The sequence below is a fragment of the Hippocampus comes genome, unplaced genomic scaffold, assembly GCF_001891065.2.
Source record: "Hippocampus comes isolate QL1 unplaced genomic scaffold, H_comes_QL1_v1.1 scaffold185, whole genome shotgun sequence".
NCBI classification, from domain to species: Eukaryota; Metazoa; Chordata; class Actinopteri; order Syngnathiformes; family Syngnathidae; genus Hippocampus; species Hippocampus comes.
This window is the reverse complement of record NW_017805931.1, coordinates 1,199,960-1,213,010: the sequence shown is the minus strand read 5'-3', so window position 1 is coordinate 1,213,010 and position 13,051 is coordinate 1,199,960. Positions and strand designations below refer to the sequence as shown.

Below are 13,051 nucleotides of genomic sequence, written 5' to 3'. Positions count from 1 at the left end.
GCGCATACCTATGGCAGCCGCTGTTAAACCGCATTTGACAATCTGAATAAAACTCACAAGGAGAAAAGACAGGACGGATGTTTACACTGTGAGCGAATGTCTGGCAGCTAATCACAGTTTTACACACGATGCCAAAAAAAAAAGGACGTTCAATCACTCTAAGAGTGACCATTTATTTACTTAACCGGCGGGTAGGCACCTTTAAGTCCTCATTAAGGGCACGTCACAAAAAAAAGCTAAAGAAAAAGCCAAAGCAGAGGGCAGCGGTTCCATTCTAATACTGCTCGAGCGTCCGATCACAACTTTGACATTTGTTAAAATGCTGACTTTGCGGACGTTTTTTACGCCAGCATTTAGCGCAAAGTAATAACGACGTTAAGCAGATATACGACCTACTCCCGGGACGTTTTTTTTTTTTCCTCCAAATCAGCACTTTTGCGACGGACAGAAGCTGTTACGGCGCAGCTTGACTCGACCGCCGGGCTGGCACTCGCAAACCCCGCGGGACGTCCAAGTCTTATGAGCGTTGTACCTGAGGCAGGTTACGTAAGAGCCGGCAGTCAGCACCTTTTTGTGGTACCAAACTCCTGACTGGAGGAGACCACAAATTACAGCGTTACGTTTCGTACCAGACTAAACGCTGGAGACAAACTGCAATTTCATGTTTTACTGGAACGGCCTCACAAAAGTCCTGGGCGGGGCGGGCGGACCTCAGCCAAGGCTTCGATGTTTGGCACCTGTCAATTCAGACTCGTAATATCGTAAAAATCATTCGAATAGGATCCACAGCCTAATTGGATGGGATGGCATGGATCGGAATGGGCAATGCTGCTAAATGGGCAATCTGGATCAGATGTGGTTCAAGATTAGTTTGGCTCTTGACTGTGCACAGAAAAGGACGTTTTGCTAGCGTGCGGAAAGATTTTAATGCGACATAATTTTTTAAAAATATATCAAATATTTTTTGGATGAACATAGGTATCATTTTTATCTGTATATATTTTTAAATATTGTAAATTCCAAGAATTCGGGGGACCTTTTAATTCCCCTCTATACGAAATGGTAAAAGTATATATTTTAAAACCAAACAGTACCACGCTTCTGTAAAAAAATAAAATAAAATGAAAATAAAAATAAATACAAAGGTGACAAAAAAATACAAATAAAACATGAATAATTCAATGACCATAAACTAAATATCAAAATCAAGAAGCACCGCTAAAAACAAAGAATGTCACTATATTGACACAATCCAATCCATTTGCCTTCACGTCACATCTGCAGAATCATTCAAATTGTCTGCGGCCGGTGGAACACAAAACCCTTCTTTTTGCCCTTCTTGGAAAATGGTAATAAGGTTGGGAGATTGATGGAAGGCGGCGATGCTATTCTCTGTATCATTTCAAAAAGAAAAAAAAAAACCCAGAAAACAACAGTGGCTTTCATCATTTCGCAACTGTCAGTCTGATGGGTTGACCATGTGTGCGCTATCCGTCCATCCGTCACGCCTCCGTCTCGCCGCTTCTGAAGTCCACTTGCACGTAAAACTAACACACGCTAAATCATCGCGACGCGTCGCAAGGGAATCCACTTTGGACTCTTTTTTTTTGGCACCTTCTCCACCCACCCCGCTCAGCGTCACAGCTTATCGTCTAAAAACGTAACTTCAAATCATGTAAACATTTTCACTTTTCTCGCCTCCAAATGTTACAACATATTCTTGAAAAAGAAACTATTTTCAGAGGTTTTAAGACTATTGGCAAACAATTTGTCGCGTCGCAAGTAAAACTGTTTGCGACCGTTAAAAAAAGAAACATCCGGTGTGACCGTTTGCGATCTTGAACGAACCAAAAGTTACAACTTCAACATCATAACAAACATTTTCCTCATAACACGACAATGTTACTCTCTTTAATGACTATTATTCTTTTGTGTAGGATTGAAAGTTTCCATAATTGTGAAGTAACGGCGGTGGTATTAAGAGGTGGATGAAGTCCCCGCTGAATGCCGAGAAACTAAACGTACTGCCGCCGACTGCTGAAATCCACCGGCACGTAGCTAGCTTGCCATACGTCTCTCTGGTAAAGGCATTAGCTTACGACATGGCAGGAAGTGGCGAGTCCGTTCGGTCCGTAAAGGTAAAAACTGCTGAGCGGGCGCAACGTCCGCGCCTTCCCGCTCCTACAAAGCCGGCGTGGCATCTCCGATATCCTCACTTTAGCATATGTGGCTTTCGTCCTTCCTGCTGAAAGACAAACTGTTACGTGGCGCTAGCTTGTTATTCGCTGTCATGAAAGGACCTGCTCCCACAGAGAAGAATGCGAAAGCGATTACTAAACGAAGCCCACGAATGGAGCTGGACCGACCTGTTTGAAGGTTTCATATCCTTGAGGCCGACATACGACTGTGAATCCATGCCGATTGGCAAACTAACCGCTAGCCCCGCTTAAACTATTTGCCAAAAGTTGTTGACAACTTCGAATTTTAGGCATTTTAAAGTAACAGGGCAAGTGATGGTGAGCCCACTGGAGTTGTGGAGGTGGGCGGGCCCAACACAGACGTCCTGCAATACCACAAAATAAATAAATGTACTTTGGCCGCGCCGATCACCTGCTTGACTTTCAGCAAGTGACTCCGTTATGCTTCTTTCATGTAGACCACGTGCCCTCTCCCGCACTGAATTTAATGGAAATGGGTGGTTCAATTGGCCGCGAATCAAATCAGCTGTGTTCACTCCCAAAATGGCGCAAACGCCTATTTCTAACTGCGCCCGACAATGAAAATACCAAAACAAACTCCTCGGCAGGCCCAACAATCTTTCCATCCAGAAATTGCGCAACGTGACCTTTCGAGTCCAGTTTATTTGAAAGCTGCAAAAGTGCTCCGATGTACATTTGTGAAGCACGTGCAATAGCTGAAACCTCTTGAAAAAGTGCTTCCTGTGAAACACGTCAGCCTGGGAATGTATGGGGGGAACGCGTGGAGAATGAAAACCAGGTGCTTGCTCACTCACCATGTAGTTGTTGTTGTTGTTGTTGCATGGTCACCCAGAGGCAAAGACCCCATACATGAAATGTCTCTAATGGCCGACAGACGTGTTCGGGCTTTGACCACAAAAGGTTGACACCCAAACTTTCCTGGACCTCCACTTTGACATGTTCACTGGGAAAAGGCTTTTCGGGGAAGCAATAAAAGGGTCCGATCCTCGTCTCTTGAGAGTACAAGCTGTTTTAATGGTGACCTTTTAGCATATTGTAACAATATACTTTGTTTGTCGAAATAAGGTGAACTTATTCCTGTAATAGAATACTGCATTTGCGGAATATTATGGAGTTTTCCCTGTGATAGTAGTTCTTTTTTTCTCAGAATAAAAAGGAATTATTTGTATAAAATAAAAAAAAAAAATTTGGTAATATTCTAGATTCACACCAGTTTTCAAAACTACATTTTTGGTCATAATATTACAACATTATTTCCTCCATATTTTTTTTCCCACATAAGATTACGGTAGTATTCCTGGAAACAAACTTTAAGTCAGAATATTGTGGCAATATTTTTGTAATAAAAAAAAATATATATGCCCATTGTACCTCATTCATCTCCAGCTGTGTGTGTCCGCCCTGCTCTATTAACGCCTCGCCCTGCTTTATTTTCATATATATATATATATTTTTTTTTTTTAATTGTCATCTGACAGCATTATTCCTGGAATACTACCACTTTAAAAAAAACCTCACAAAACTATGGCATTAGTTTCGCAATAATCCAACCTTTTCTTGCAATACTCCAACTGTGATGTTGTAATCGCAACATCACATCTTACTTCTCAAAGTCTTACTGGAAGTGAATCGTTTTAATTTCTTTGAGAAATGTGACTTGATTCTCCCAGGGAAGGTTTCTTGGGGTTTACGGGGAAGCAATAAAAGGCCCAATCCTTGTCTTGTCTGAGACAGAAGAAGCTTGTTAAAAAAAAGAAAAAGGAGGAGGCCTGAAGTGAGGGAAGGAATGACGAAGGCAGACGGCAATCACAACAGAGGAGACATTTGAAAAAACAATTAAGAAATGCAGAGAAAATGCCCTGAGGCACTCCTAGTTCACCGTACGTGCATGACATTGCGTTGTTTTAGTCAGGATTATACCAAAATATATTTTCGCCTCCTGAATTGGTGTCTCAACATACAAGTTACTCTGGTTTTCCAGATTTTTTTTTTGTTCTCACGTACGAGAAAAAATGTTTTGTGACCGTGAACTCAACTCACTTCACAGCAAGTTAGCATTTATCTTTGTACGAACAAACATTGCGAAATGACACAGACGGGCAAAACGAATAGCATCGGTGATGCAAACACAAATTGTGATGCAGCACATGTAGACCGACAATATAACAATACTTCTTGGCAGCTGTTCTTTATCATTTGTAAAAATTGATTAAGACCACTGCCGACTACCCAGTTAGGTGTGAAACTCTTCTTTGAATGTGATCCCTATCTCTGTATTCTAATGCCCCCAGGTGGCCAAGGTTCCCACACCAGAAGGAGCGGCACAATGTCCATAGCAAAAAAAATGTGACAAGCACAAATCATAACATAATATTTCTGAACATTATAATAAATGATGTCCTCACTGCATGTTTGTATCAACTATGATACTCCACAGTGCTATTTTCTTTAAAAAAAAAATACACATTGAAACAATTTATACTTTTGGGGGGGGGGGGCCTGAACAGATGTTTGGTATTTCAATAAGGAAATGATTTGAGATTAGGTTTCCCATTCGTGTTAGTTCCCATGGAGAGTTTCCAATTCTAAATTTTTCAACCCCAAGTAGCAATTATGACAGGAACTGAATGAAAGAGCCAACATGCACTCTGAGGGTTTGTAGGAGTGATGTTTAATGGGATCATGATTGTCTTTGGGGGAGGTTAAACATTTAATTGGATTAGGGGACAAAAAAAGTACAAGCGCTCCTACATTGACTCCCAAAAACTACATACTGCTTTAAATACACGACAGGGGGAGGAGAAAAAAAATAGATTTTAGCTGTCACTACTTGTGACAAATGACAGATTTGTTTTTTCATCCCCAAGGTTGTCCGAAGGGCTGGCATATATTATACAGACATGGTGTCTTCTTTTTTTTGTGTGTGTGTGAGTGTTCTCTTTTTTCCTTTTTCCCCTTGTATCATCTGGTGTTCTCGCTGATTAGTCTTTAGAGGCTAAAGTGACCTCAGCATGACTCATTTTGCCAGCCTCCCCCGCACCCACCACCCCAACACCAAGCCCCCTTAAGGGCCCTAACAACATGGCTACACACACACACACACACACACACACACACACACACACACACACACACACACACACAAATAAACACAAAAGCAAACAGGCAAGGTACTATGGTTGTGACCTTACTGGGGAAGCAGCTAGGTTAGCTTGGAGCTAATGTCACAGCGAGCTAGTTGTGGAAGTGGCCAAACGTTTTCCAATGTAAATTCTAAAAGAGAAAAAAAAAAAAGGAATGAGAGAAGAGCGAGGAAAAGACAAAACGATTCTTAATATTACTGCCATAGAAGTTTTCTCGATTGAAATGAATTCAAATGTCAATCCGGCCACGCCGACAAGAAATGCAACCGCCTCGTAGCATCGGACGCTAAGGAAGTTGTGTCATGTTCGTACCCGATGCCCAGCGTGAGGAGATGCGAGGCCAGCAGCGAGGGGACGAGGACGAGGAGCACGTCGGACGAGAAGATCCCTCTCTTCTTCATCACCTCCGTCTTACGAATGCTGAGCGAACTCGATTGCTTTGGGTGCTGGAACACGAACTCCCTACACGATACCACCAAAATATAATTTTAAACGAAGCACCTAACAAAAATGAATCAACTCAAACAAAAACAACTAGTTATAAATAAAATAAAAATAGTGTAAAATTATTACAACATTTAAATCAAATGCAAAACTGAACACAAAATGAAAAAAACAACAACGCATTTTTAAAATCAAAAAGGTTTGTCATACTGTATTTTGTTTGTGTGTTTCTGTGACAAAAATGAATCCAAGTAAATAAAATGAAATAACAACAAATAAAATCTAGAGAAATAGATTATTACTTCCCAAATATTTTGGATTTTGTTTTGAAGTGTTCTCTTACTTAGGTGGCATGTTTTCAGGCCTGCTGGACCAGTCCCACACCCAATCAGTGTCCATTCTCCTGTCATTCTCTTCCTGTTCACATCATCACAAAGGGATCAGATGAGCAGTCCATCCATCCATCCATCCATCCATCCATCCATCCATCCATCCATCCATCCATCCATCCATCCATCCAGCTAATGTCTATATCCCACTGAGCCGCGAAGGTTTGTGAACGTAGCGAATATTGATATGTTTCGTCAGGGTTTGTATATAAAGGTCGCAAAGAGGAAAAATCAATATTCACTTCATTTGCAAACACTTGCAAACCTTCACCGCTCAGTGGAAAACGGGCTTGACAATATTTATCTAGCTAGCTAAAGTATCTAGTGAGCTACATACACTACAGCTGCATCCAAATTCACAAGGTTGGGTGTTCCAAAGGCCGCGTTTTTGACCGCATGACGTCACATCATGTGACGTGATGCGACCGGAAACGTGGCCTTTGGTGGACCCAACCCGTGAATTTGGATACAATGTATATCTACAACAGCTAGCTAGCTAGCTAGCTAAAAAGAGAAAGTCCATTCAACATCAACATTTTCAAATACGGTACTGTGATTTGCACCTGTATGGTGATGCAGTCACTGTCTGGATCACTAGGAGGTCTGGGGGAGCCAGTCGACTGTGGGGTCCCGACCTGCGGGGGACTGCAGTCAATGAGCAGACATTATTGTTCAGAATTTAGCCAATATAGACAACTAAGAATCCATTTTCCGTCGTGCTTGTGCCTCATAAGTGTCATGGGCACTGTGGAGACCGACCCAAACTTTGACTGTCTTGTGCTCACCCGCGCTTTGTTACTTTCCGTTTACCTCGTTTCTCATTACGTCTCGTCGCCAGTTCATGGCACCTTGTCGTCACTTTCTAGCGTTTGTTATTCACTGTGAGCTTTCAACCCGTTTGACTTTTGACCTCCACTTTTTGTCTCACATTTTTGGCTACCGCTGCCTATGCTAGCTAACCAGCTACTGTACTGAAAAGTGTTATTTATTTATTTTTTTAATTGTTTTTGGCCTTCGAGTCAATTAACCAACACAAAAACTGAAGTAAATAATACATGTTGAAACAACCACAAAACATACAACCTATCAGCTTTTAGAAAAGGAGTTACTGTATATGTTTACATTCAACCATCAGCTGCTGGAGCCAACGCAAATGATGTCATGCACATTGTGATCGGGAGATTACAAATATCAACATCCCGGTGAGGAACAAAAGGGGATAAAACTCTAAACCGCCTCTCCTCTCAGCAATCGGACCACAAACTTGATACGCTTTGTGACCACCAACAGGTCACCGGTGGAGCAGCAGGCGGACTTTGAAACAAAGGCCTAAAGACACCGAGAAGGCACTGCTAAGAGAATTTCAAGGTCACCAGCTGGTTTTGATGGCAACGTCGGTGGTTGTACCTCATGGACATTTCTACTCAAACTATCGAGAGCGGGCTGGATGTTTGACGACGTGCTTTGTGACGCGGGGCCGATGTTGCTACCTGTCTCGGTTCCTCTCGCACTCCAGCTGCGCCTCCAGCAGGATCCTCTCCAGCTCCCCCTGCAGGGCGGACGAGATGCTGTCCTCCGGCCCCGTCAGACTCTCCCTGCGGCTCACGGTGGCGATCAACTCCTCCAGTTCCACCCAGGAGCCTGCACGGGGAAAATAAAATAAACACAAGTCACCACATACTAATATAAAAATGCTGGGAAAATTTCAACATTTCCAATTTCTAAATTCTTGAAAAGTTATGAATTAATTTTTGTGAAAAAAATATTCTGAAATTATTTTTTTGGACTTTATTACAAAATTCAAAATGTTTTGCACATAAGAAGCTTTTTGTCATGGAAAAAAAAAACATGTTGCACTCACAATACTTCACTTACATCCGCTTATAAATACTTTGAAAAACGTCGACCTTCAACTGAAATTCACATTTCTTCCTCTTTTTCTGACTGTGGCGTTAACGTCGCTCGGCCGCTTCGCAGATGCTTTTGAATGCATGCCGAGCCATTGAGAGCCATCAATGAAAATCAAATGAACACACGCAGCCATGAAAGGACTCAATGGACACAAAAGGTTCATGGGGGTCACACACACACACACACACACACACACACACACACACACGTATAGAGACACGCAACACACACACATGGACGGTGGTGTTGGCGCCCGACTCAACAGTAAGCAGGCCTGACAGCATGCTCGCTTACGTAAGATCTTATTTCTGTTGGGAGATTAGCCATTCACCCTCTTATGTCCGCCCTCTTGTTTGTGCACAACATTTCCAGCCAATCGCAACCTTCCTCCACTTACGTGATGTCGTGTTTGTGTGTGTATGTTCTGTGTGTGTGTGTGTGTGTGTGTGTGTGTGTGTGTGTGTGTGTGTGTGTGAGTGTCATGACTGCGCGCATTGAGGGGAGGGAAGAGGAATCTGTGCCATTGCCCTAGTTTGGCTTTTTTTTTTTTTGGGTCCCGACAGAGGAGATTTATGACATAACTGCTTTGCTGATCTATCTGCAATGATTCTTGTGCTGCATTGCTGCGTTGTTGTGGGACATCAAAGACCTTATGCAACTCAATCAACACCATTTAAAAAAAAAAAGTCTTTAGCTAATAATAAGATGGCAAATATAGACAACAACAAACAAACCGCCACGCAAGGCTCATCAAGAGAAAGTTAGCAACCTCGCCAAAATAGCACACTAGGTCCTAGTGTGTTATTTCGGCTCACTTCTGTCTTGAGCTGCTTGGGAGTTACACCTTCCCTCGGAGGGCCGTCGAAACCGCAGACATTTTTAATCGTCTCGTCGCATGATTATTTGTACACAACAAATGATTGGATAATAATTGGTCCAATTATAGTGTGAGTGTAAACAGGATCACAAAATGATTGCAAAATCTCATTTATTTATGACACATGACAATTTGACATTTCGGTGCACATTTTAGCACGGAATCATGTAAGTTGACACACATGATTTGCTTTTGAGGGGACACATAAAATGACGTGGCGGGCCAGATCTGGCCCCCGGGCCTTGAGTTTGACACCTGTGGACTGGGATGTACTTGTGGAATTCACATGACATACTGGCCAATTGGAATGGCCAGGGCTGGACTGTCCCCACCCCCCCAATAGATAAATAAATAAATACATTAATAGCCTGATTTTGTTCAAACAACTGCGATTGGTGTTGGCCCGCGAGGTTGGGGCGCTCGCCTGCAAGCGAGCTATAAGCGTCGAGAAATCCGCGCCTCTTAATTGGCTTACTGAGATACACGCAGGTGAGTCAGCGAATCTGTTTAGACGACAACGGCGTCGGTGGTGGCAACAATAACAGTGGAGTTGTGACATTATCTTGAGGTCATTATAAATGAAAAAAATGATATTGAGAGTAAGGCTGAATTGACTCATTTCAAGAAGTGAACATTAAAATACATTTAAGAAAATATGAGCTGGTTTGAAGTCAAATCGATTGTTGGGGGCAAATTTTAAAAGGATGCACACGGAGACGGTGTCGGTGGTGTGGCATCGAGAACCAGTGGAAATTTGTTCCCGTGCCTAAGTATATTTTTCAAAAAATCTGTACTGTACTTATTTATTTTTTCGGATGACAATGAATTTTCACTCTGTACATTTGAAAATTGACATTTACTTTTTGCTTCCTGACTTCAGCTCAGAAGTTGAAGCATTGGTGCATCTTTGTCGCATTTAAAAACATTCCCCCCCCCCAAAATCCACGACTCTACTCTCACCCTTTTACCAATTTCCTCTTGTAATTTCACAATGTTATATTTACATTTTATTGCCATGAAATGACATGAAAGGTTTCTATTTGTTTTTATTCCTGCAAAAAAAAATCTTATATTGTTATCACCCAAATGTTTTTCCACAAAATGTTCATTCATTAAAAAAAAACAAAAAACTTTAGTCTACTAAATTAGGATAATTTTGGTGATAAGACAAAACTCAAGTTGCAATCATTTCAGAAATGTCGATTTTTCTAACTTTACAGCAATGTGTCATTTTATGAGGAAAGGTCACCACCAAAATTTCCACTTCATAATTTTACAATGACTCTTATTTATCCATCCTGTCTGCTGTATTCAAAGACGATAATGTGAAAGAGCACGTAAGCAGTGGTGAGGGAAAGCATCACTCACCGTAGAGACTGTCCTCTGGTGTCTGCTGGCCGGACATGTTTGGGTCTTGCTGGGACAGCGGGGGGGCCTTCCTGGAGGAGGGCTTGCAAGCGACGGCGAGGAACGACTGATTCCCGCGGGGCAGCTTTGCGCCTGGTGGAAGCCTAAAAATACCAAAAAAAAAAAAAAAAAAAAGGCTGGACTAATCCACGCTGGCGTTTGTGGCTCTCTCCTCCCCCACCCCCTCCTTTCCCTCTGGCCACGTGTCAGCCAAGGCGGATGTAAACAAAAACAAGCTAACCAAACTGGCTGCCCCCCCTCCCAAAAAAGTACATCCAAATTCTTTTCAGGTTAAATGAAGCATCCCATTCAAATTTGAATTGAGGAATGAGCACAAGATGTACACCGGCAAAATCCGCCGCTCATCAGTTATATAATTTATTTGGAGACAGATCAATGTTAGAGAGTTAGATAAGCCCCTTGCTTTATTTACATTCCAAATTGGAACCAGGAAAGGGTATTTTAGATTCTTTTTGCACAAGATTCTAAAAACCACAATATCAGGGTTCATCATTTGAGGACATCATTCTTTTTTTTTTTTTTTTGCAAATGAGATGAAAACAAATCAACAGCGCCTCTCCTGGTTGCAATCAAGTAGTGCACTCTATTTTCCATCCATTGCTTCAAGACGTGATTAATGAAACACCTCTGCACAATCGACAGGATTTTTACCGTTCCATATTGATCAACGGCCCACGCATCAATCAGCATGGCCCGCAATATTTTTCTTTCTTCAAAATAAGCCCCTTGGACGGTACTTTCTACTCACGCCAACAAGGTGATTGCCAGCCAAAGTTGCATTTGCCCCCGGTGACATCATCAGGGAACAGCTCCCCCGCCTGCCATCCACGAATTGCTCTTTCACATTAGCATCTGATTGCATTTCATCATTTGGGGATTCATCATTTGATCTCGATTTTCTTTCACAGTTCCATTTTGAGTCTCTCTAGTCAGCGGCGTATTGAATTAAATGACTTTGTTTGTATCTGCGCACATTTCCCCCCCAGCAATAAAGCCCATTCTGATGATTGTGAGTCTTTGTAACGATACGCATTATATTCCTAATGGATTGCCATTTAGGCAATGGAGCACTTCTGCCCACTTTTGTTTTTTCTTCGCATCTCAAATTCCCTCAATTGATTATTACCAAAAAATGAGGCGCATGTGAAGTGTAAATGCGGAACGCCCGAGAGAAATGAAAACACAATCTACACAGGAATGTTAATGTCGTTCCGGTGGTAGAGGAGGTGTGGGGAGGGGGAGGAACAAGTGATGGTAGCTGATAAAAAAAAAGGGGAATACGATGTCTCACTTCTGGAGGCGTTTAGGGGAAGATGTTATCCGTCTATGTTAGCGTTGTCGCCGCACTCCTCGGGTGACGACGTGATGATGAAGAGGTCGACTGAACGCAACCAGGAAAGAAAATCAGAGGAAATCAGCTTGTCGTCAGAACTTCGGAAAAGAAAATTCGGCTTCCCTGTCTAGTGGAACTAAAACTTCAACATCCAGAAACGGTATTTCGTTCTTTTCTTGTGGCAACGTCAAAACGGCCAAATTTGGGAAAAAAATAAAAAATTGCAATTTGATTATTTTCCAAAATCTCTTCAAAAGGAAAGACAAATGCCATTGATTGCACATCATCAATTCTCGTCTTCATTGCTGCCATCATCCTCAAGATCCCGTCGACACACTTGATTGCGCCGAATATTGGCAAAGGGCTCCTCGTAGAATCTGGAGACCTGATCATTAACGCCGATTTCTCTCTTGAACTGTTTCACGCAATCAACTGGAGGCAAAACAGATGAAGCCTCACCATACTTGACCCTTGCTTTCAAGCACAATCAAAGCTAATTTTGTTTTTTTTTTTCGAAACGGCGAGTTCACCTGAAACCACTGGCGGAAGGAAGCCGTGTTTGAGAACGTACGTGATAACGTAAAATGCGTATCGGAATGTGATTGGCTTCAAAGGAGATGGTGCTCGCTGCAGTAAAATGTGTATGGAACTTGCCGGTTTCTGAAATCAAGCCTTTATTTTGAAAGCATTTTTTTACAAAGGAATGAGAGCGACTTAAACGTTCACTTTTGATCCGTTGCTGGAATCCAAATCGGTTTTCGGACATTTAAAAAAAAAACAACAAACAAGCACCGAAGACTTATTTGAATGGTCGTAGCACAAACTGGCCAGGCCGAGTCACTTCAGACAAGCAAATTTAGTTGACCCCCCCCACACCTCATCAAAACTTGGTTCACGTTGACACTGCATTTTTTTCATTCCATATCCGGACATCAAAACAACTGATATGAGAGCTGAAGCAATGAAGTGATGATTTCATGCGGCGGGTTACTGAGTGCCCCCCCAACCCCCCCGCATGTCTCTATTATCCTGCCGGTCACGCTTCCCTGGCACTGCTCCCGCTCATATGGGAGATATCTGTAAAATAATCCCACCTGTCTGTTCCCATCTGTGTTCCCCCTCTACCCTCGCATTATGCCCTGTCCAATATGGAATGAAAGTGATGTAACTAAAAATGGGGGGGGACATGATTTCATTGAAAAGAATGAACTACATGAAAAATTACATTTTTTTGTATTCAAGGAAAGTTTAATTTAACCATAGTTAAAAAACTAAAAAAAATTATATAAAAATACATAAAAATGTAA

General features: G+C 42.1%; 1 protein-coding gene across 1 annotated transcript in view; it reads right to left on the bottom strand.

Annotated features, from left to right (window-relative positions):
* Positions 1-4,868: 4,868 nt before the first annotated feature.
* LOC109527968 (BCL2/adenovirus E1B 19 kDa protein-interacting protein 3) overlaps positions 4,869-13,051 on the bottom strand; it is a 39,655-nt gene continuing 31,472 nt past the window's right edge. The window contains exons 3-8 of the mRNA XM_019890207.1: positions 10,352-10,494; positions 7,686-7,836; positions 6,759-6,840; positions 6,150-6,223; positions 5,675-5,824; positions 4,869-5,492 (exon numbers count right to left, since the gene is read on the bottom strand). Coding sequence (XP_019745766.1) covers positions 5,444-5,492; positions 5,675-5,824; positions 6,150-6,223; positions 6,759-6,840; positions 7,686-7,836; positions 10,352-10,388 — 543 coding nt within the window. The 5' untranslated portion in view covers positions 10,389-10,494 and the 3' untranslated portion in view covers positions 4,869-5,443. The remainder of the gene's footprint in view (positions 5,493-5,674; positions 5,825-6,149; positions 6,224-6,758; positions 6,841-7,685; positions 7,837-10,351; positions 10,495-13,051) is intronic.